The 25,697-nt window shown below is 43.0% G+C and overlaps 1 protein-coding gene across 4 annotated transcripts in view; it reads right to left on the reverse strand.

Annotated features, from left to right (window-relative positions):
* The window catches only part of diaph2 (diaphanous related formin 2), a 624,067-nt gene that overhangs the window by 304,279 nt on the left and 294,091 nt on the right, over positions 1–25,697 (reverse strand). For all 4 annotated transcript variants that reach the window (XM_033030391.1, XM_033030390.1, XM_033030392.1 and 1 more), the window contains 3 exons: positions 12,976–13,077; positions 12,441–12,535; positions 3,952–4,053 (listed from right to left, as the gene is read on the reverse strand). In XM_033030391.1, coding sequence (XP_032886282.1) covers positions 3,952–4,053; positions 12,441–12,535; positions 12,976–13,077 — 299 coding nt within the window. The remainder of the gene's footprint in view (positions 1–3,951; positions 4,054–12,440; positions 12,536–12,975; positions 13,078–25,697) is intronic.

Here is a 25,697-nt window from a genome sequence, read left to right on the forward strand (position 1 = left end):
AGTAGAATGGAGCATTTAAATAGACCACTGTAACCTCTTCATTACTCTTTCAAAATGAACAGGGGTCACCACATTTGAGCAGTTAAAACAGTACATTAAACTGTGGTAGATATGCAAGTATATCATCTAAAAAGAGCATTGGTCCCTGGTGAAAGGGAAGGGAAAAGGTAAGAAAGGTGTTGCTCTTTTGCAGATGTCATGAGAAGGGAAATGATTATTGGTGGAAACAAAGAAATAAGGGAAGCAGCCCTTTTGGAATGCTGAAAGGTGTGGGGGTGGACGGGGGAGGAGGTGTCTCTGAAGTGGCATCTGCAGCATGTCTTTTCCTACTTCTGCTCACAAGCATTCTATTTGATTTCAGCCAGCAAGTGCTGTGTGTTATGGGAATCGCACCATCGGTGATGCAGTACCAATGATGCAATACCCATGAGGCAGTAGCCAAGATGGATCCTGAATAAAAATGGCTGCACCCAAGGCTCGAGTGTAAAGCCTCTGTTAATTAGTTGTGAAGCTGTAATGGAGCAGTAAGGAAACACAATATTAAAACATGGTGTCAGAAGTGGGACCTGTTTCAAGATTCGTCGAGTTTTGATTGGGTGCACGGCGACGGTGGACGCCGTTTGTGAGTGAGTACTACCGAGAGACGATCGTGCGGCCTACATAGTTTCCATCGATAGAGGGGCGGATTTGTCAGGAAAATGAAGCAGCTAAAGCCCCCTAGGCAAATAGATTTTGAGGCAAGGGATCTGCCAATGTAGTGGAGACAATGGAGGGAGGAGTTTGAGCTCTATGTTGATTTGAGCAAGGAAGGGAAGGATGTAGTTTGGTGGTGGGCAGAGGTGCATGACGGGGCGGTGATGGAAATAAAAAAGCTAGTAACTGCGGAGCCAGTACTCAGATACTACTATGATCCATCCAAGGAGCTGACAGTAGAGGCCGATGCGTCAGAAACTGGACTTGGTGCGGAGCTGATGCAGGAGGGCCATCCAGTTGCCTATACCAGCAGGGCCCTGACGGATGCGGAGACCAGATATGCACAAATAGAAAAAGAATTGCTGGCAGTGGTGTTTGGTCTAGAGAGGTTCCAAGTGTACACATATGGAAGACAAGTGAATGTGCAGTCAGACCATAAGCCACTGGAGATAATCGCCACAAAACCACTTCATCATGCACCAAAGAGATTGCAGATGAGGATGCAGACCTATGATGTGACAACAAGATACAGATCAGGAAAGGAGATGCACCTTGCGGACACGCTGAGCAGAGCATATATTCAGACTGGCAAGACTGACAAGACCATGAGAGAACTGGAGACTGTAAACCTGGCAAGGCACATCCCAATATCACAGCCTCTGCTAAATGGCATAAGGGATACAACGAGAAATGAGACTATGCAGAGACTGCAAGAGGTGATCAAACGAGGCTGGCCGGAGAACAAGAAGGGTGTTGACCCAGAACTTATCTCCTATTTCCATGTGAAGGACGAGCTGAGTGTTGGAGATGACCTCATATTCAGGGGAGAGAGGGTAATCATTCCTAAAGCTAAGAGACGAGACATGATCACATGAGTACATGACTCCCACATTGGTGTGAATGGCTGTCTAAGAAGGACAAGAGAATGTCTGCACTGGCCCAGAATGAGTGCAGAAATCATGGATATCATACAGAAATGTGAGACATGTCAAGCTCAAGGGAAAGAGCAACCAAATGTAACACTGCATTCCCATGAAATTCCAGAGAATCCATGGGCGAAGGTGGGTGCAGATTTGTTCCACATAGATGAAAGGAACTATTTCATCACTGTGGACTACTTGTCAGGATATTGGGAAATAGACTATCTAGAGAAAACACTGGCATTTAATGTCATCCATACAATCACAGGCCAGTTCGTAAGATATGGAATACCAGATCAGCCCATCACAGATAATGGGCCACAGTTCACAGCTGAGGAGTTCAAAAGGTTTGACAAGAAGTGGCCGTTTGAACATACGACCACATCACCCCATTATCCACAGAGTGAATGGAAATGTGGCGAGCAGTGTGAAAGTTGCAAAGTCATTGCTGAGGAAGGCTAAGGCTGCAGGAGCTGACCCTTACCTGAGCATACTAGCTTTTCGCAACACACCAACACCTGGCATGAGTAGCAGTCCAGTACAAAGACTGATTAACAGACGTACCAGGACCATACTACCAACTATTCAGAGGCTACCCAAAACTGAAATTCAGAAAAAGGTAGGAGCTGAGTTGAGAGCAGCTAGAGACAAACAAGCAGACTACTACAACAGAGGATCCCAAGATCTGATTTTCCTGAAAGCTGGTTATCCAGTTCGAGTGAAGCCGACTGGTGACCGACATCAGCCCTGGAGGAAGGCTGTGGTTGTAGGCCGTGTTGCGCAACCCAGATCGTATGAAGTCAGAACCGAGGACAGCGTCACCTATCGTCGGAATCGGCGCTATCTGAGGAAGACCAAAGAGCCATTTCATCGCGCTGATGTTGACCTGGATGACCTGGTGACGTCGCCTGAACCGGAGCAAGACAATCGACCTATGAGCCGACCACCGATCCCCAGGGAGCATTAAACCCTGACAACAAGATCTGGTAGATGCGTTCGAAAACCACGCTATCTGCAGGATTATGTGACCAAATAAGGATAGCGCCTGTACATGTAGTTGATTATTGATTTAAAAGGCTGTTAGGTTATGTTTCAAATGTTAATGTTATATTGTTCTTTTATAGTTTGATATGCATAGTTTTATTTAGAAGTAGTGGTAATGGCCATTTTAAAACGAAACAAATTAATAAATAAAAAGGGGAAATGAATAAATAAATAAATAAATAGATAAATGGATTTTAAAGAAAGCGGAAAGGAAATGAGAAACCAGACATGTGTTGTTCAAAGTTTAGATAATTCCAAGCACTGAACTGTCGCAGATCCAAGGAATGAGACTTTGAAAGCTGCCAAAAAGGAAATGGACTGCCAAATGCATGTTAGAAAATGGACTGTCGGACCCATGTTGGACTCGGTGAAATACGATGCCATGGAAGAATTTAATTTATTGCTATACATGTAAAGTGCCTGTACATATGTGTTTTGTAAACAAAGGGGGATGTTATGGGAATAGCGCCATCGGTGGTGCAGTACCGATGATGCAATACCCATGAGGCGGTAGCCAAGATGGATCCTGATTAAAAATGGCTGAACCCAAGGCTCGAGTGTAAAGCCTCTGTTAATTAGTTGTGAAGCTGTAATGGAGCAGTTTACAGTACGGAAACACAATATTAAAACACTGTGTTCAGTATCTCAGAGCACCAGTTGTTTCCCATCCTTTTGCTCTTCCTATACCACACATACATCAAACAATTTAGCTGCCATTAACAATCGCTCAGCATCGTTTTTCAGGTGAGACCAATCTGTGTCATCTATTTCTCTTGATCCCCTCCAAGATGGACACGAAAAGAAGAAGGTTACAAACATTCACTCTGTTCACTCATCCCAATCCTTCTTAGCAAGTTTACATTTTTACCCATTTTTACATATTTGCAAAGTTTTTGGAAATGTTCTAAATTTCTACAATTTTGCACATTATCCGCACATTTATGCAGGATATGGATAAATACTTAAGATAATGAGTGTGGCTGACATTACTTTACCCTGCCACTTTCAAAATACAACACAGATATAAATAGGATTTTATTTTTTCCATTTAGAGCAAAGCAAATCTATTTAACATATGCTGTACAAGGCAATAGATCCATAACCTATTTTAAAGTTGAAGAGTTTTTTTGAAAAATAGCCTTTTGATCTGCTAGGTGAGTAAAGGCACAATGTGCAGTGCCGCAAGGTACAGTCACATTGTAAAGAATAAAAATCAATATAATACTGAGATATTTGTGTTCCTTGCTCAGCAGTATTGGCATATTTCACTGGTGTCTGTTTTGAAACTACTTACCACTACTCCAAACTGTTCTGATTCACAAAGGTCATCATATTCATCCCTAAACTGGGATAATGTGTTGAGTTCTTTCTGCTCTGGTAAAAACCTCACCAAGTTCTGTAAAGTTAACAAAACAAAAAAAAACATTTAGTTCAACCTAGATTTTTAAATGATTTTAGGAAGAATGAAAATGTACTTCTAAACAGTGCCAACTGTCTTTTATGCTATGATTTCTGTTGCATGAATAAACATCTTATGCCTGAATCCAAATTTGGGAGGAAATATTAGAAATCCTCCAGAGATTAATTTGGCCCACATACTTTATTTACCAATAAATACTACCACAATTAATTAAAATGTATGTTCAAGTCTGAATACCCACTCATGCAGAATGCCAAGTATACCAAGATACAATTTTTCTAAACTAGCATTAAGGGAAACTTCGTCACTCCTTTCTTCTTGCATCCTCTCTCTCACTTTATCCAAGATCAGTTTTGCAACCAGGTTACACGGGTTACAAATGAATAATAAAAAAGCTGCAATTAAAAGCAAATACAAAATCAATTATAACCTCTAGCACTGACCCAGATGCCGCCCAGGGTTGTGTATTCTACTCTCTGTACACCTACGAGAGTGTGGCCAATTATGTTGACAACTGGATCTTTAAGTTCGACAATGATACGTGAGGGTATATTACGCGGGAGGGTTAATAATTGACAATATGCTGCTGCCTGCCCGCTGAGTTAAAAAGTTCCCACGGTAGACTCACGATACACAGTGTTTCGTGAGTCTTGCGTGGGAACTTTTTAACTCAGCGGGGCAGGCAGCAGCAGATTGTCGCTCGCTTCAGTTTCACCCCACCTACACCCCTCTGCTTCCCGGCCATGTGTGTGACCCCTTCCCTCCCCTCTCCAGCTCCCCGCCCATTGCACCGGCGCGGGGGCTTTGCACTGTCTTCACGTCGGCGATGCCAGCAGGTCAGTGCCAGTCACCGGAGACGTCAGGACCAACGGGACACCGACCCCCAGGCCCACTGCAAGCACAGAGATCCCAGAGACCCACAGCCAGCAGCAGCCCAGCCCCATTCCAACTCCAGAGGAAAACTGCAAACTGGCCGGAGACGTCAGGACCACCAGAAGCCGTTCCCCGAGCTGCGCCCCCTCATCGGGACACCGACCCCCAGGCCCACTGCAAGCACGGAGATCCCAGAGACCCACAGCCAACAGCAGCCCAGCCCCGCTCCAACTACAGAGGGACCTGGGTTGCGGATGACAGGGCGCAGCTCGGGGCGTCGTAGGGGTCCATCGGGGAGCGGGTTCCTGTTGGTCCTGACGTCTCCGGCCACCTGCCATCCTCCGGGAACTGTACCGCCCTTGCAGGTGAGTGGGGTTGTTTGCAGTTGCAGAGGGAGGGGGCAAGGGCGGTACAGTTCCCAGTCTCAGCTCCTGTCCAGGGGGGTGGCCGGAGACGTCAGGACCAACGGGACACCGACCCCCAGGCCCACTGCAAGCACGGAGATCCCAGAGACCTACAGCCAGCAGCAACTCCAGCCCAGCCCCGCTCCAACTCCAGAGGAACACGTAGGGGCAGAAGCTGATGGTGTGCAAGGTACGTCTTGTTCTTGGGGTGGCGGATGAGGGGGCGCTGCTCGGGCTGTGGGCAAACTGCCACTTGTCGCCGCACTGTTGCCGTCCAACAACAACAATGAGACAAAGTACAGAAAATAGATCGAAAACCTTGTGACAGGACAACAACCTGACCCCTAACGTCAGAACGATTATGAGTTGGTTGTTGACCTCAGGAAGCAAGGAGGTGAGCACACCCTTGGTGTTATCAACACAGCTACTGTAGGCAGGATCGACAGCTTCAAGTCGCTAGCCTTTCATCAGCAACTTAACCCAGTCTCTTCACACTGATGAGGTGATGAAGAAAGTGGATCAGCGTATTTATTTTCTTAGGTGCCCGAGAAGATTCTGCAAGTCCATGACAATTCTCTTAAACTTCCACAGATGTGTTATAGAAAATATTCTGAAGATATGCATCTCAGCCTGGTATTTCTATATTATTATCACTTGTACTGAGATACAGTGTAAACGTTTGTCCGCAAATCAACTCGTACACGAGTGCAATCAAATCACATAAAAGTATAACAATTGCAAAGAGAAAATAAACAGAATGCAGAAGATGGTGTTACAACTATAGAGAAGGTGCAGATAAAACAAAAAGTACAAGGGCCGCACTGAGGTAGAATGGGAGATCAGATCTCTATGTTTAGCTTCAGAGGGGTCCGTTCAATAGTCTGACAGCTGCGGGGAAGCAGTTGTTCCTGAATCTGGCAATATATGCTTTCAAGCATATAACTTCTGCTGGATGAGAGAAGGAAGAAGAGGGAATTCAGGGTTGTCAATGGTCCTTGATCATGCTGTCTGCTTATGCAAAGTGGAGATCGAGTCAATGGGAGGATGAACTGATGAACTGGGCTGCATCCAAAACTATCTGCAGTTTCTTCTGATCATGGGCAGAGCAGTTGCCAAACAAAGTCATGTTGTATGTGATACAATGCTTTCTGCAGTGCATGGGATCCAAGGAGAGATAGCTGAATGGATAGAAAATTGGCTTCATGGAAGGAAGCAGAGGGTGCTGGTGGAAGGTTGCCTCTCGGACTGGAGGCTTGCGACTAGTGGTCTCAGTGTGCTTCAGGTTTTGGTGCTGGGTCCATTGCTGTTTGTCATCTATATAAATTATTTGGATAAGAACGTACATGGCAAGATTAGCAAGTATGCAGATTTAATTGAATTGAATACTTTATTGTCACATGTGACAAGTCACAGTGAAATTCTTTGCTTGCATACCCAAGGTATGCAATTAGTCACCACATAAAGGGAGTTTACAAAGTTACAAAGTATCCCCCACCAGGTCCCCCTTAGTTCTCCCCCCCTCTCCTGCCTCCCCCTCCCTCACGGCGGTCCCCCTACGCCAGGTCCTCCATTGTTCTTCCCGCCCCCTCACGGTGGTCCCCATACGCCGGGTCCTCCTTCGTTCCTTCCCCCGAGAGCGGCGTCCTCACTCCCATGTGGTCCGTCCTCGTCCGTTGGTCAGGGCCCCTGTCGACTGCCGCACTGACTTCTCCACTATCACCGCCGGGTCCTCTCCGGAAGCCTCCATGGTGCCGACCCAGGCCCCAGCCATGGGCTACGTTGATCCAGGCTCCTTGAAATGGGGGACTATGTATAAACACTGCTGTAATTTCTACATGATGAAACCCAAATGTATAAAAATGGCCTTTATTAAAATCTGACAATGTGCACTTTCTTTCTATATCAAATCTCACATTGTGGAGTACAGAGCCAAATAGATGATGGGTCTCCAAAAAAATTATGGAGGGCACAGTAGGATTAAGGTGAAGGGGAAAGGAATCTGAGGGGTAACTTTTTCACACAAAGGGTGGTGAGTATATGGAACGAGCGGCCAGAGGAGGTAGTTGAGGCAGGGACTTTCGCAACTTTTAAGAAACAATTAGACAGGTACATGGATAGGATAGGTTTAGAGGGATATGAGCCAAATGCACGGTTGTGGGACTAGTGTAGCTGAGACATGTGGGAATGTGTTTCAATCTATGTTGTTGGACCATGACAAAATGTTGGTGATTATGTCAAGGAACTTGAAGCTTTTGACCATGTCCACATCAGCACCTATGGTGCAGGCTAGGATGAGTACTCCAACTCATTTCCCAAAGTCAATGATCAGCTGATATGTTTGCTGACATTGAGCGAGAGGTTGTTGTTTTGACACAATATTACTAAGTGCTCTATCTCTTTCCTGTATTTCATCTCGTCATTGTTCGAGATCTGGACCACTACATCGGTGTAATCTGGAAACTAGTAAAATGGAATTCGGCTGCACAATCATGTGTGGAATGGGAGTACAGAAAGGGGCTGAGACGTAACCTTCGAGGGTAGTGGTGTTGAGAATTATCATGGAGATGTTGGGTCGCATATCCTTGCTGATTGCAGTCTATGGGTCAGGAAATTGAAAATCCATAGTGTGTGTGCGCTGTGTCCTAGGCCCTGGAGTTTGGAGATGAGTTTGTTTATTATCATGTTGTCTAAGGTGGAGCTTTAGTCAATAAATAGGACTATCATTGCAACTGGAGAAAGTGGTAAGTCACTAGAGACATGCTGAATTGTGTTAGTCTTCTGATGAAATAAAGGCATTCGTATTTCCTGGCCCTAGTGTCAATCTGGTAGGATCATGACCTACTATTGATGATAGTTATGCCAATGAACTAGAAGCCTTGTCACTACAGTCAAGAGTGTTTCATTGTCATGTGTCCCGGAAAAGAGCAATTAAATTCTTACTTGCAACAGCACCACAGATATGTAAACAGAGCACGTTTGCGCCTCTACAAGTTCATATATAAGATAGGTGCCAAACAGGCAGTGAATTATTTTATTTAATTTATTTGCAGGCAGAGAATATTGCCAGCAAGACTATTGCCAGCATTCATTGCCTACCCCTAGTTCCCCTAACAAAGAGATGGCAAATTGCTCTTTTGAACTGCTACAGTCTTTCTGAAGCAGTTGTTGACGAGGAAATTCTAGAATCAGACGCAGAAACAATGAAAATCTGCAAAACATTTACATCTTAGGATCCATCTGATGAGGCTCTTTGGGTGATAAACACAAAGAATTTGGAAGGTGCTCTTAAACATCCTTGGCAAGTAACTAGCTAATTGGTTAGTATTTATAACGGCCACAGTGTCGCGGCCTGGACGAGGTCAGGAAAAGGCCAGACGTCAGGCAGGTTCAACAATAGTTTTTAATGTCGCAGCGAGAACACACACACCCCCGAGCAGGAGCTCGGGAAACCCCGTGGCAGACCAACGCCCCTGTCCCTCAATAGCCGAGGGGGATGACCCAAGGAGTGGCCTAACCCCCAGGGACCGCCACAACAGTATGTGGGAACTGGAGAGTGTGAATATTTAGTTTGATGGATAGGGTACAGGTCAAGTAAATAATTTTATTCTCGAATGTAACAAGCTTCTTGACTGTTGTGGGAGCATGACACTATCCAAAATAAAACCATTTCAGGCAAATGGAGAGTACTCCAAGCAAATGGCTTGAGGATTGTAAATAGTGGAAATGCTTTGGGATGTCAGTAAGTGATTTACTTGCAAAAGAGAGCCACCTCTGACCCACTCTTGTGGTGACAATTTGGGGGAAATTAGTCTGTCAAACTAATTTTAGCCACACAAAATGATCCCAAGGTAATCATAAGGTCATCAACAACAATGGTCGCACAATAGTAATATTTCTACATGCTAACACTGTCCTATGATAACCAATGGAGAATGATCGAATAATTCTAATGGTAGTAGCAAGCATAGAATGTAAAATCAGCTATATTGAAGAAGATTTGTCACATGAGGGGGGGGGGGGGGGGGGGGGGGGGGGGGGGGCATTTGGCTCATCATGTCTAAACCAGATCTCAGGGCAAACAAATTAATATTCCACATCTATTTCCTTGTAAGCTTGCTAACTAAGACTGTGCAATGGCTGTGCCACTGCACCGCCAAACAAATCTATTCACACTTCCAGCCACAAGACAGTACAAGAAGTAAGCAGGTATCAGAAATAAAAATGAAGCAAGAAATGACCTACATTGTGACAAATGCCAATATGCACAGCTTGAATTATTGACATGAGTTTTTTTTCTCTTTGCATACACTAATTTTAGCAACAGATTCTGCTTCAAGTCACACACATCCCTGGCGCTGCTTCATCACTGGGACCCAATCTCGTAACTCATTAACAATACCGCAATACCGTGGGTGTATCTTCAACAGATGGACTGCTACATACAAGCAATATGGGCAAAAAATGTTGGTCTGACAGTGATTTCCTGAAAATAATTAATACAATCAAACTGTGACAATCTGGCAACTGATAGTTTTAAAACGGCAATTGTTCAACATCTAGCTCTCGCATTAATCCAGAGTGTGAGCCGTAGGTATGGATTAACAGTCGGCTATGTGACGGGGCGAAGATCCAGAACCAACAGGAGTGGGATCAGTTCCAGAACATCAGGAGACAAATGCATTGATAGGTTTGCAGCCAAAGAAACGTTGAAACATACAACCTACAAACCATAAGATCATAAGACATGGGAGCAGAATTAAGTCATTCAGTCCATCAAGCCTGCTCCGCCATTCAATCATGATTAATCATTTTTACGCTCTCATACCCATTCTTCTGCCTTCTTCCCGTAACTTTTGATGCCCTTCCTAATCAAGAACCTATCAATCTCTGCTTAACAATGCCCCAAATGGCCTCCACAGCCATCTGTGGCAATGAATTCCACAGATTCACCACCAACTGGCTTAAGAAATTCATCCATTTCCATTTTGCCCTCTGGTTCTAGACTCTCCCATTACTGGAACATCCTTTCCACGTCCACTCTATCTAGGCCTTTCATAATCCGGTAGGTCACAAAGAGGAATCCCCCCCTCAACCTCCTAAACTGCAGCAATTATTAGTCCACAGCCATCAAACGCTCGTCATTCGTTAACCCAATCATCTTTGCCCACTCTCCCAATCTGTCAAAGTCCTTCTGAAGCCTCCCTGCACCTCAACATCACCTATCCTTCCACCTATCCTCGTATCGTCCACAAACTTGGCCATCAATTTTCTTATACATATAATGTGAAAAGTAGCGGACCCAACCGACCCCTGCGGAACACAAGTCATTGGCAATCAACCAGAAAAAGGCCCCGTTTATTCCCACTCTTTGTCTTCTGCCAGTCAACCAATGCAGGCTAGTACATTCCCTCTAATACCATGGGCTCCTATCTTGATTAGCAGTCTCACGTGTGACACCTTATCAAAGGCCTTCTAAAAAGAACCCCACTCCTCAAACTCTCTACCTTCCCCTCTTATTTTACACTTTTTGCCGTTTTCGTCTCTGGCCATCCGTCCAACCATCTGCCTATCCAAAAGCCCCTCCTGTGTCCACCTATCATTTTCCCGCTTTGTCCTGTCCCCATCTCTGAAGAAGGGTCCAGACCCTAAATGTCACCTATCCGTGTTCTCCAGAGATGCTGCCTAACTGCAGAGTTATTCCAGCAACCAGTTATTCCAGCAATCCTTTTTTTCACTAAAAGGATCTCTATTCTAAAAATTGAAATTTAAAAAGAATTTGCTCATGGTAAACAAATTCTGCAAGAAGAGAAAAAACTGATGCATTGATTATGCGTAGATTTGCAGCGACAGATTCATGTTTTGAAATTATGATAATATTAAGGGACCATTGTTTAGTTACTGTCCAATGTAGAGACTACCTAAATTCTATAGCAAGGATACTTCAAAGACCAATGATGTTTGGATGATTGAAAGATAGTGTGAAAACAAGCCCTTCAGCCCACCAAGTCCATGCTGACCATCGATCACCTGTTCACACTAGTTCTACGTTATCCAACTTTCGCATCTGTTCCCCACACCCTAGGGATAATTTATGGAAGCCAATTAAGTTAGAAAGGCACATGACTTTGAAAAATGGGAGGAAACTTGAGCATCTAGTGGAAACCCATGCTGTCACAGAGAAAATGTGTAAACCCCACACAGGTAGCCCTGAGGTCAGTATCGAACCCAGTCTCTGCTGCTGAGGTAGCACTCTACCAGCTCGCCACTGTGCTGGCCAAAAGTTATTTTACGACTCCATTTCTATCATTAGGTGTTAATGAAAAGGAAAATTAGGCATATTTAAAAAAAATAATCAATGCATCAAGATCACTGTGTATTTTTTGCTCAGTAATTTGTTTCATTCCTGACACTGTATCAGAATAAAGAAAAATATTCTTAAACTTAACCTGCATCTGGGCAGCACAGTGCGCAGTTGGCAGAGCCGCTGTCTCACAGTGTCAAAGGCGGTGTTTCGAACCTGACCTTGGGTGCTATCTGTGAGGAGTTTACACATTCTACCTGTGGCCGTGTGGGTTTCCTCCAGGTGCTCCGATTACCAACCACATCCCAAAGACGTGCGATATGTAGGTTAATTGGCCTCTATAAATTGCACCGAGTCTGCAATGAGCAGATAACAAAGAACTAGTGTGAACGAGTGATCGGTGATCCGAGTGGACCCGGAGGGCTGAAGGGTCTGTTTGCATGCAGTATGTCAGAACTAAATTAAACTCGAAAGCAATGCCAGTGTTCTGCATGCAGAATATAAACTGCTGAAAATATTCTATTTTAAATAAGCACGATTGAAACAAATCATTTCAAAATAAGCCATCTATAATTTTCACAAGAAGGGTGATTTTAAAAATTGGAAAGAAAAATAAATTCTGGACAGTTTCAGGGGGAAATGGTGAATTAGAATTTACAGCAATTAAAAATGTATTCCAATGTAGTACCTTCAACATGTAAAATATGAGCACGTCAAAGCATTGTGTATCACTTTAATCAATCAAATTGATATATCCTCAATTACCACACATTGTCCAATCTTACCTGAATCATGGACTCACTGAGTTTCTCTTCATCCACTTCTAAAATGATATACTTGATTTCTTCATAAGGTATACGATATGAACCCAGGAAGATTGCTAAACAAAATACATAGTTGCTTAACAAATTACCATTTTGTATTTAAACAATGACATAATTACAAACTGTGATCAAACAAATTAAAAAAATGTGAAACTAAGAGAAACATCAGCAGTTGATGACTGAAATATTGTGCTGGGAAATTGAAGATTTTTTCATTTCAAACTACTAGCATGTAAAATTTCCTTTGTTAATAAATCATAGCATCTTTGCCAATACGGGAATGGTTGCGAGTCTTTGTAGTTAGTTATTTGATAAAAATGGGGTACATGGGAATTCATCGTTGAGGTTGCTAATAAGTTTAGCATGATCGCATTAAATGAGGAAGGAGGACTGAAAGCTAGTAGCCGACTTCTGGTCTTGATTTGTACGTTCATATGTAAAATAGATAGCATGCAATGCAGTAATCATCAAAATTGATAGCATATAAAGGACTTACATAAATTTTGTGCTGTTTTGGGGTCCAAAATCTTTAACTCTTTCACTTTTTTTTTAGCATGCACAATTTTTTTCTCCTCAACTTGATTTTCATCCTTCTTTGCTGCAATTAAAAAAAAAACTTTACAAGCAACTTACACTATAACAAATGATGAAATTACTACTCTAATACTGAATTGTTCTCAGCAGGCCTTGAAGAGAAAATATATGCAAATTTAACAGACTTAACAAAAGTGGCTCTGCAGTATTTGAGGATGATGATATGAGCATCAGTGGGACCAAACAGTTCATTAATGATATAAAGAACGGAATAAAGGAAAAGTATTTGTATCTTAGCGTTCTTCACTCTTAGGGAGATCCTAAAGCTCATCACAGCCAACCAGTGCTTCACAAATGTTGTTGTCACGTACAAAGGGTTCATGAATTTCCACATGATAAAATATAATCAGCTTTATTTAAGTGCTGTTGATTAAGGGATAAACACGAACCAGGAATACTCGGAAAGAATCTTCTCCTTTTCAAAATAATACTACTCAAGATTTTTTTAATTCACAGCATTTGAGATTTTAAAAAGCTGCACCTCTTATCGTAGTGCTTACATGTTATTTTTCTGAACTGTATGAACTCCAGGCAACGACTAAGATTAATTTATCTTGTTTGTTATTGTGCAGAAATACTCATTTTATAGTACGACACACAAAGATCAATCATTAAAGACTTAAGCCCAATTGTGTGAACCACAAGAAGCAGTCAGCAGCTTCAACGGCATCAGCCTTTGAAACCTTTGTCCACTCTATATCCCTGGACATTATTCTTCTAGTTGGCCTGGCCCATTTCCCACTTTGCACTGTATGAACTTTAGTTCAGGCGAGACACTACTGCTCAAATCCTAAATAGTGCCAAGTCACATTCATCCATCAATGTTTTTTTTCTCTGAAATGTAATGCCAAGACCTCTATTATAAAATTCTCCTGCGATTTCAAATTCATCCTGTGTCTCACTTCTCCCTACTAGGTCTACAATCCTCAAGGATCTCTATATATAACTGATCAAGATCAATATTTGAAATCATGCTTTCAGTAAGTTAACATCCAGCCTTCATACATAAACCCTCTGTTTATTTACAGACAGCGATTGACCAGAAACGTTAACTCTGCTTTCTCTTTCCATAGATGCTACTTGACCTGCTGAGTTATCTCCGTCCCCTTTAATTCCTTAAAATTAATTCTGCTTGTTTTGAAAAATAATGGGCCTGTCCCACTTACGCAACTTTTTAGGCGACTACAGGAGACAATGAGGTCATCACAAGGTCGCCACATGTTCGCCGGAGGTTTCCGGGGTGTTGCCTGCATGGTGGTGAGTAGTTCCCGCATTCTCGTAACTAGTCACGGCTTTATTCTGGTCGCTGCTAATTATTCAACATGTTGAAAAATTAGCGGCAATCAGAATTTTGACGCCATGGAGAGTAGCAAGAATTCTCGTGACGTAGGTTCAGTGGTAGTGGGTCGCCAGGAGGTCGTAGGTTCTCGTAGGTTGTTGCCAGTGCTGACCGGTGAATTTCATTGGGTCATTTGGAAAAAAAAACGTAAAATGTAGTTTTCAGAACCAAGGATATTCGACCGGTAATGTTATTGTCTGCCGAGCTTCACAGCCGTGTATCTATGGCTTCTTAAAAGTTGTCTCCACTCCTTCTCCCCACCTCTTTTAAAGGACTTAAGTGACCCTTCCAATACACCGTCTTAATTACAGCGCCAACCTTCCTGTTCATCGTGGTGTGTGTCTGTATCACATTGGCTTTGCACCGTGTGAATTTCACTCAGTGCTCCCCCGCTTGCCCTGTCCCCTGCCTGCATAACTGGCGGGTGAAGGAAGTGATGTGTGTATGTGTTCCACTCTGACAGTCACGTTCCAAACGGCGTTCCAGTCGCCTGAAAAATCGCCTAAGTGGGACAGGCTCATAAGAGTTCCTGCAATAAAATCTCACGGGAAATCTTAGTTAAAGATGCTACATATTAGCAAGCATCTGTAACAAAGCTGGAAATATTCACATTTAGCCAAGAATTAAATAGGAAACCACATACAAAGAAGCAATTGTTCAAATAAATGACAACAGCGCTACTTAGTGATTTATACACAGAAGAGTGATAAGAGAGGTTCCAATTTTGCCCAGCAAAGTTATCCTAAAATAGACATTAGTAATTCAGGTACAGATATGAAGAATGGTGACGATGTAATGACCTAAACATGAAGATTTTTCATATTTTACATACTGACACTAACACCAACAGACATGGTTTACTGCAAAAATAAAACTGAAGTTCAAATTATAAGAAAAATGAGAATCTGTTTCTAATCAGGTGAAATGTACTGCACTCAGTCCGTGTGTATCTACATCGCCCGCAGAGTAAATTAACTGCATCAAGTTCCTTCATTTGTAATTTGAACAAATAAACTTTTATAAATGCTCAACGTCAGTTTATCTTTATAATGCTGATATTCTGGGTTATCTTATGGTTTGTAGAGGATAGGCAAAAATAAGCTTTGTGGCTTCAGCCTATTCCTTTTTCGGTAATTGATTATGTGAACGTTGTGTGAAATGGATACATTGTTGGTTCATATTCACACAGATTGTAAAATTTTGTTCTTTTTAATGTATGACCGAAATAAACTATTCATTCATTCATAAACTATGTATATATTAATCCATTCAAGATACAACCGTTTATACAACGGTTCAGAATCTACAAAACCATCCATACCCTTGATAAAGATTGAAATACATGCAATAAAAATGGAAAGAGGTAAAAAACAAGCTTTAATTTTAAAACACGAATTTCAACATATACAACAGTTTTGATTATAAGACTACCCTTCAGGCAAATTAAAGTTCCACAGATCTATTTCACAAGTACAAACCCACTCATGAATATTCCACAATAAAAATGAAGATAACTCCGTCACTTATTCCAAAGTTTATTTAGTCTCTGATGTTTCAAATGCAAAAAATATGTTAACAAACATTGGCTACAAATCACTTTGGGGGGGGGGGGGGGGGTGGTGGTGTGCGTGTGTGTGTGTGTGTGTGTGTGTGTGTGTGTGTGTGTGTGTGTGTGTGTGTGTCTGTGTGTGTGTGTGTGTGTGTGTGTGTGTGTGTGTGTGTGTGTGTGTGTGTGTGTGTGTGTGTGTGTGTGTGTGTGTGTGTGTGTGTGTGTGTGTCTGTGTGCGTATGTGTGTGTATCATTTTGCCTTTGAAACGTAATTTCTCTCGAAAACCAGACACAAATACGCTGAGACTTTTACATTTTCCGGTGGCGATTTAACTTACGATTTCGGAAATCGACCCCTCCCTAAATTTGATCAATTATTTCCCCTGATTTTTAATAAAGTTGCTCACTAAACAAATTGTTTAATCAAACCGTTGCGGCAGCTGCGGACGTCACAATGCCCTTGCTCGCGGCACCGCCCCCCACCCCCCCTCCCCCGCACTCGATTAAAGCAGAAGCTCTCAACGCGCAGACGCACTTTCCACCACCCTTACCCCCCCCCCCCAGTTATTTTTTCACCTCCCGCTGTGCTGGGATCCAGAGGGAGTAATGGCCGCCAGGACCACCTTCTCATCGCGTGCCCCGCGCAACGATAACGGCTGCTGCCGCCCGGCTCTCCTTCACATCTTCCCCTGGAACTTGGTCTAGTTACTTTATAAAAACATTGGATGCCTCTAGCACTCTTATTATTATCATATATCTTGAAAAGGTCAAAGTCATTATTCATTTCAATGCCTTCCAGATGGGTCAGTTTTACTCCTACACAAATATCATGGGTACAAAAACACATCAGAGGTGACTCACCACCTGACATCACAAGGTCTTGTTATTATGTACAAGGCACCAGTCAAGAATCTGATGCAAGTTCCACTCCAATGATGCGATCTTGATCCCGTTAAAAATATAGCAAGTCTCTTGATTAGTAACCAATTCATCATTGTAAACATTCAAAAAAAAAAAAAAAAAAAAAAATTGGATAGTTATATGGATGGGAAAGGAATGGAGGGTTATGGTCTGAGCGCAGGTATATGGGACTAGGGGAGATTATGTGTTCGGCACGGACTAGAAGGGTCGAGATGGCCTGTTTCCGTGCTGTAATTGTTATATGGTTATATGGTTATATGGTCATTCTCTGTGACACTGGTGCACAATGCTACTCCTGAAATCCCTCCCAAAGTCACAATCACTAACAACAAGGAGGACACGGGCTTCAGATACACAAGAACACTACTGATTTTTTTAAAAAGATCTTATAGTAAGATACTGAGGCGGCTCAACAAGGTAGATGCTAAGAAGACATCTCCTCTTATTGGGGAATCAGGGGGCATAGCTTCAAAATAGGAGGTAGGAAGATATATTAATACTGTTGGATGGTTGTACATCTTTGAAATTCTCCACCTCAAAGAACTGCAGAGGCTGAGTAACTTGATGTACTGACAGATTCAGAATTTAGGTCTGAATAGAATGCAGTCCAAGGTGTTAAGAAGCAGCCAAGAAAGTGAGCTGATGCCACAATCAGGTTATCTTATTGAACGGTGGAACTGGTTCATGGAACTACATGGCCTACTGCTCCTATTTCTTATATTATGCTCACTCATTTCGGAGAGGTAGAGCTGCTGGACCCCAACAGTTACAATTTTATTTAAAAAATGAAATGTATATGCATGTTGTCCACATGACAAATTGAGTTTTATAATGTAATGACAGGCTTAACTTCAAAAGAAGTGTCTTTCAAGTAGAACCATGTCCACATTTCAACTGCCTGGGCACATTGGACTGGCTGAGCACAAGCTGGCATTACTGATACACAAGAGACTGAAAAGGCATTAGGAGGACATGGCATATTGGAATTTTTTTGTCACATAAACAAAGGATTTCTTCTTGAGAAAAATGAGTTTACTGAAAGCTCTTGAAAACACCATCACCTTGTCTACTTAATACTGTCTACTTTTGTAAATACAATTTAAAAGTTGATGAATAGTTCAATGATATCAGCAAACCAAAATGTATAAACATACCCTTTATTAAAATGTGATTTTTTTCTATTACAAATGTCAAATTGTGGAGTACAGAGGCAAATAAATAAATGATGGGTCTTTGTCCCAAACATTATGGAGGGCACTGTAGATGCCCAACCAATACACAATTGTATTTCTTGAGGAAAATGGACAGACGATGCTTGAGGTCAGGACCCTTCCCCAACCCAAAATATTGCCTGCGCATTCCCATCCAGCGATGTTGCCTAACCTGCTAATGTTCTCCCAGCAGTTAGTTTTGGGCTCAAGATTCCAGCATTTCAACAAAGGTTTTGCTATTGTATCACAGCATATGAACTTCCATTTATATAGCAGAGTTGAGAAGAATGAGGGGTTAACTCAAAGAACAAAATTCTTGCGTGCTCTTCAGGGTGATGTTTCTCTGCTAGGGTGTTGAGAAGAAAGTCATAGATTCACCTCATCCTTATTAAACTTCAAATTGTTCATTGTTCAATATTCGACTGCTGTCTAATACTCAGAGTGTGACAGTCTGTCCATTCAGGTCAAAGGAGAGTGGAATTCTCCATCCAAGAGGGCTATGGAGGTATGATCGCTGAGAACGTCCAAGGCAGAGATCAATAGGTGGATCTGTGACTTTGTTCTTGACGATCGATGTTATGAGCAAAACTATCAAGGAATGCAGGTTTAACGCTGGAAAGTGTGCTGACTTAAAAAGATCAGTCACAATCTTACCAAATGGCAAAGTCAGCACAAAGTCGGCACAATACCTTTCTCTTGCTTATGAATTAAAGTATCAGCAGCCGAGTATTGTATTGGATGATTTGAAGTTTAATGAGGATGCAAGGTGGAACTCCAGCTAGTACAATGTTGTAGTCTAGCCAAATAACAGCCAGGATATGCCTTTCAGCAGATAGACTGAAGCAGATTCATTGTTGTTAATAAAGCCACAGATAGAACATAGAACATAGAAAATAGGTGCAGGAGTAGGCCATTCGGCCCTTCGAGCCTGCAGTGCCATTCAATATGATCATGGCTGATCATCCAACACTGAAGCATAGACTGAAGCAGAGGCAGAGATGTTAATAAAGTTCATCCACAACTTTGGGAGGCACAGGAGATTTCTGTTCTGAGCAAGAGATTCTCAAGTCTAATATAAATTGGCTGAATCATTAAAAAAGCAAGTTTGTACAGAGGAAGGCATCATCATGAGGGGAGATTGCCAGTGGGATATTTCATGGATCAGCACTCTGGTCATTATTATTTCTTATAACGTCCATTACTGCCTGAATTATATTAAAAGGAAGCAATAATTTGTTTTTTTTATTAAATGCACACTCACTTAACTTATTTTGATTGCACCCATTCTGTCAGCACTACCTTCACTGCAACCTTCAGACCATAGTATCCTCACTTGCGTTTATGCCATTATTCTTAATTGTGTTTGACTTCTTCAGCAAGTTCTAAAAGGTTTTGCTCCCTCTCACTTCATTATGATGATCATGATGGAGTATGCTGCATTTGCTTCTGACTGGAAAAATGGATGGGCTCTCGTTTTGCTATCAATTCTGTTTTGAAGGGATTAACTGGCCTTCAACTGATCCCAAGAGAGCAAGCCCAGGCAGGCTTTAAAACAAGCCAGCCTCTACCCGAGTTTTCCTCCATTTCCTCGAACAAGGCAATCAATAAATATCCCCTTCTGTTCCCACGAGCCGATAGGCACAGCGATGGTTTAACCCTTTCACTGCGACAGCCAAAATTTCACTAACTCGACCAGGCCGTGGGCGAACTGGCACTAACCAGCTGCCGCTGGGCCATCTCCATCCCACCCGAGTGTCCCGTCCAGGGACGGCCAGGAGTGGGGGGGGGGGGGGGGGGGGAGGCGCCGGCTCCAGCTCGGCTCTGCCTGTCCCTCCGCAGCGGCAGCTCAGGCCCGCAGGCGTCGCGGAAAAGAAGCACCAGCTCCAGCTCAACCCCGCCCGTCCCGCCGGCGGGACAGGCAGAGTCGAGCTGGGGCCGGCGCCTCCCCTCCTCAGTGGCTATGGGCCTGGGCCGACACTCCCATCCGCGGACCTTGGGATAGAAGACACTCCTTCAGACTTCCTACACATTAGACTCTTGCGCCATGGTTGGGGTGGATGGGGGCCGGGATTTCCACGGGAGCAAGGAACAAATGACCCAAACTTTGCGTTGAGTGAACTGAGTGTTCTTAACATCCTCACCGTACACCGGCGTTTTGTGGGAGTGGTTGGATCCCAGCTTCAGCTCAATCAACGTCAGTCACATTATCCAGACAGGCGGCGGAGGAGCTGATGTGAGGCATCGGCGATGCTCTGGAATCCTAGTTGGCCGCCGCCGAGCAGCGGGGTCGAGGAGGCAGCACCTGATCCGGGAGTAGAGGTGTCAGTTCTTCCAGCGGTGAGCGGAGAGGCACCAGCTACTGCGGGCCGCTTACCTGTCGGGCGCTGATTCCTCGATCTAGAGATCCAACCACTCTCACAAAACGGGGGTGTACGACGAGGACAGTAAGAACACTCAGTTCATTCAACTCAAACCTTAGGTCATTTGTTTCTTGTGGTCGAGACGAGGGGGTTCTGAAGTTGCATTCTCTCGATTGAGGACATTTTCTCGACTCTCCTAGAAGCAAAGAGCCATGGCTTTACCAGTGGTTGTCTGTCTAACTGAAACCTCTCTTCCCATCTCTCACCATCTCTCCCTGTCTCCCACTCGCATCTGCCCCCTCTCTCTCGCTGTTACACCCCGCTCTCCCCGCTCTCTCCAGGCACCCGTTCGCTTTTTTAAAATTCTCGAATGACCTTTGACAAATCCCATGATTCCTTGCATTTTTTGGAATACCGAACTGGCTTATTGAAATATCAAATGCACAAAAGCACGAGTACTCATGCAATGTCAAACCATAATGTTAGTTTCAAATTCACTCAACTTACCATGGTATAATAAAGTCATAACATTCTAGCATACAGTTTGTTTGTAATCTATTCATATTCAATTTTATATTTATACACTGTATTGTGCCGTTTGGAACATTTAGGGAACCACATTGGACGTTCACAGGCCTCACAGTGGGTTCTAGTCTGGTGGCGCTGAGCAGAGGCACGATCCGAGCACACAATACATTCAGGCCTGTACCTTTTATTCTCATATTCTGCACAAAAATGCTGTTCTACTAGCCTCCTTTTCCTTCACTGATCAACAGTGTCTGCTTTGGTCTTTGCAATGGTACGAATGTTCACTTGAATGAGAGATTCAAAAACTTTCTGGCGAAAACCAATCTGATCAATGTTCTCATCAGGATGTGAAAGTTTATGTGATAAAACCATTCACAAGTGTAGTTTCCTTCACAAAGAGGAAAAAAACGATACAATTTCTGGCATTTGTGTGGATAACAGGAGTAATCTGATAATTGGTCAAATCTGTCGACGCCGCCCATAAATTTGTTGTGGTCCTGCACTAGGGCTGGCTTCTTCACAGTCCGCTTTCCCATAGGTTCTTTCTTTGACCGAATTTCCTTTTCGACAGTCTCATTTCCATGCATAGACAAGAGACAACTGACACAAACTGTGTCCTGCCATGTGGTAAAAGTAAGGCCATCAGTAGAATTCAAAAACAAAGGTTGATCCCCCTATTACAGCTTTATGTCTGCTGTACCAACTTTTTTGGGCATACCCTTTCGGTTTGATCTTACGGTACGACAAGCTTTTTGTTTCAAGCTAAGAAATAGCTCAGGGAAGGATAAAAAGCTGTCCATATATACCTTATGATCATTGGAATTAATTCCATTCACAAGAGTATTCACCACACTAGACCCTACGGTCACCTTGCGATCATTGTTTAAGCAGGAACTGCAGATGCTGGAAAAATCGAAGGTAAATAAAATGCTGGAGAAACTCAGCAGGTGAGGCAGCATCAATGGAGCGAAGGAAACATCACCTTTTCCTTTGCTCCATAGATGCTGCCTCATCCGCTGAATTTCTCCATCATTTTTATCTACCTTGCGATCATTGTTCTCACTTTTACATTCCATCCATCGTAGATTATATCCATTCACCGAATCACACAAAGCCCACATTTTTATACCCCATTTACAAGGCTTATTGGGGATATATTGCTTGAAACTCAAGTGGCCTTTGAATTCTTTCATTATTTCATCTAATGATATTTCTTGGTGTGTCTGAAAGAAATTCAAATAAGTATCTTTCACAAGATTTATCACCGGACGCACTTTGTCCATTGGGTCACAATCGACATGACCCGTCACCTTTTGATTGGTATTGTCATTGAATTGCAGGAAGGAACGCAAAAGTATGTATCGGTCCCGACTCAACATTTGACTGAACCCCTGGTTTTATGTTAGCCAAACACTATCCCAGTAATCATGGAGGTGATTTTTACTACATAAGCCCTTGGTGATTTCAAGGGCCACATACACTTTCATTTCTTCCTCAGAAGTATCATGCCACTTTCTAAATCTTGATGAGGGTGGTAGCTCATCTTCAATAACAGGATTGTCAAAGAATTGTAAGGCGTATCTATTTGTTTCATCAGCCATGAGTGCAAATATGGCAGGTGGAAAAAATGGAGTGAAGAAATCACCTGATTAATCATGTCTATGGTCTATTGGAACCCTTAGTCCTGGCTCAGGCTGACCACAAAATAAGGTTGAGGGACCGAAGGTAGGAGGATGGTGCTTATCAGCAGGACCTACAGTGCATTCAGAAAGTATTCAGACTCCTTCACTTTTTCCACATTTTGTTACGTTACAGCCTTATTCTAAAATGGATTAAATTACTTTTTTTTTTTATCATCAATCAACACACAATACCCCATAATCAAAAAGCATAAACAGGTGTTTAGAATTTTTTGCAAAGTAATTAAAAATAAATACCTGAAGTATCGCATATACATAAGTATTCAGACCCTTTACTCAGTACTTTGTTGAGGAACCTTTGGCAGCGATTACAGCCTCAAGTCATCTTGGGTATGACACTGCAAGCTTGGCACACCTGTATTTAGGTAATTTCTCCCATTCTTCTCTGCAGATCCTCTCAAGCTCTGTCAGGTTGGATGGGGAGCGTTGATGCACAGCTATTTTCAGGTCCCTCCAGAGATGTTCGATAGGGTTCAGGTCCAGGCTCTGTCTGGGCCACTCAAGGACATTCACAGACTTGTCACGAAGCCACTCCTGCGTTGTCTTGGCTGCATGCTTAGGGTCGTTATCCTGTTGGAAGGAGAACCTCTGCCCCAGTCTGAGGTCCAGAACGCTCTGGAGCAGGTTGTCATAAAGGATCTCTCTGTACTTTGCTCCGTTCATCTTTCCCTCGATTCTGACTAGTCTCCCAGTTCCTGCCACTGAAAAACATCCCCACAGCATGATGCTGCCATCACCATGCGTCACCGTAGGTAACGTAGATGAGCGGTGCCTGGTTTCTTCCAGACGTGACGCTTGGCTTCCAGGCAAAAGAGTTCAATCTTGGTTTCAGCAGACCAGAGAATCTTGTTTCTCATGCCGTTTGGCAAACTCCAAGCGGGCTGTCATCTGCCTTTTACTGAGTAGTGGCTTCCGTCTGGCCCTCTACCATAAATGCCTGATTGGTGGAGTGCTGCAGATATAGTTGGCCTTCTGAAAGGTTCTCCCATCTCCACAGAGGAACTCTGGAGGTCTGTCAGAGTGACCATCGTGTCCTTGGTCACCTCCCTGACCAAGGCCCTTCTCCCCCGAATGCTCAGTTTGCCCGGGCATCCAGCTCTATGAATAGTCCTGGTGGTTCAAATGTTCTTCCATTTAACAATGACGGAGGCCACTATGCTCTTCGGGACCTGCAATGCTGCAGAAATTGTTTTATACCCTTCCCCAGATCTGTGTCTCGACACAATCCTGTCTCGGAGGTCCACGGACAATTCCTTTGTCTTCAATGGCTTGGATTTTGCTCTGACATGCACTGTCAACTGTAGGACCTTGTATAGACAGGTGTGTGCCTTTCCAAATCATGTCCAATCAATTTAATTTACCACTGGTGGATTCCAATCAAGTTGTAGAAACATCTCAAGGATAATCAATGGAAACAGGGTGAACCTAAGCTCAATTTTGAGTGTCATAGCAAAGGGTCTGAATACTTATGTAAATGTGATATTTCAGTTATTTATTTTTAATTACTGCAAAAATTTCCAAACATCTGTTTTCTCTTCTTCATTCTGGGATATTGTGTGTAGATTGGTGATAAAAAAAAACTGAATGTAATCCATTTTAAAATAAGGCTGTAACGTGACAAAATGTGGAAAAAGTGAAGGGGTCAGAATACTTTCTGAATGCACTGTAATTTGATCCAATTCTGAGTGTCAGTCAACACTGCAGGCCCACAATTCTGTGTTACACGCCTTGGAGGGGTAGGGGACGCATTGTCACTGTCCACATCACCCCGTTAATCCGATTTTTTGTCATTTTCAGAGGCATTGTCATCAGAAATTTCACTTTCAATATCATCGTTATTACCCAGTTTATTGTCGGAATCTTTTGAAAGGTCCTCTCCTTCAGTCACTGTCTGCAAAGATCTCGCATAGAATGGACTCACCAATTCATCTCCTACGATAATCCGCCATGATGCTTTTGGAATCATAAAGTTCAAATGCAAAATTCTCGCGATTTCTGAATGAAAACACCCATTTATAAATTTAGAATTATGCTATAAATTGTGGTTAAAAATGAGACAATGACATTTCTTAACGCACATATTTAACCAGCTCCAAATGTCAGTTGCTGCACCAGTTTATCATTATCAACAAAATTTTGGGATTTGCAGTGGTTCCATTCTTTTAACTAGGGGCTTAGCCATACAGGAAATGAGTGATGTGTGGGAAGGAACTGCAGATGCTGGTTTGTACTGAAGATTGTACAAAATGCTGGAGTAACTCAACGGGACAGGCAGCATCTCTGGAGAGAAGGAATGGGTGACGTTTCAGACTGAAAATCAGGGGAGAGGGAGACATAGAGATATGGAAAGGTAAGGTGTGAAAACGACAGATAGCTGGAAAGTAAGAGATGACTTTTGACGGAATAATGCTAAATGTGCAACTGAGAGAGCATGCTCTTTTAGGATGTATCTGGAGCTCAATGTAAATGGAGAGATTGTGGGTAATGTCAGAATCAGTGTTTGTTACGTTGATCTCAAATAAATGATGTCCACCTAGGCATGGTCATGAAAATAGCGACATAATGCAAAATACACGGCTGCTGAAGAACTGTATCCCAGCACATAATCAAAATGACAATCATTCTTCGCTGTGGGCAACCTTCTGCTATTCAGTGCATCTTCCGTTTCTGTGCTCGAGTACTGTGGCGCAGAAATAGTTACTATTTGCACCTGACCTCATGCACAGATCATACATTCATGCTAGAGGTATCAGACCTCCAACTGCACCACTGGACTCAATACTGGATCCAGTGGCAGTGCTCAGACATACTGCAGTGAGGGATTGGATATTTCTCAAACCTAGCCCTTAGTCTTATGCTACCTAGTTAAGAAATACTCATTGCAGATAACTTCACTTTTCTTATGTACCATTTTCTGGCCTCCCAAATAATTTGTACCTGCCTCATGACCTTGGTGTCAGATTTGAGATCATGGTTTTCAAACACTTTTCCACAATCCACGAAAGGCTATACTGGT

Source organism: Amblyraja radiata, chromosome 12, assembly GCF_010909765.2.
Source record: "Amblyraja radiata isolate CabotCenter1 chromosome 12, sAmbRad1.1.pri, whole genome shotgun sequence".
Lineage (NCBI taxonomy): Eukaryota > Metazoa > Chordata > Chondrichthyes > Rajiformes > Rajidae > Amblyraja > Amblyraja radiata.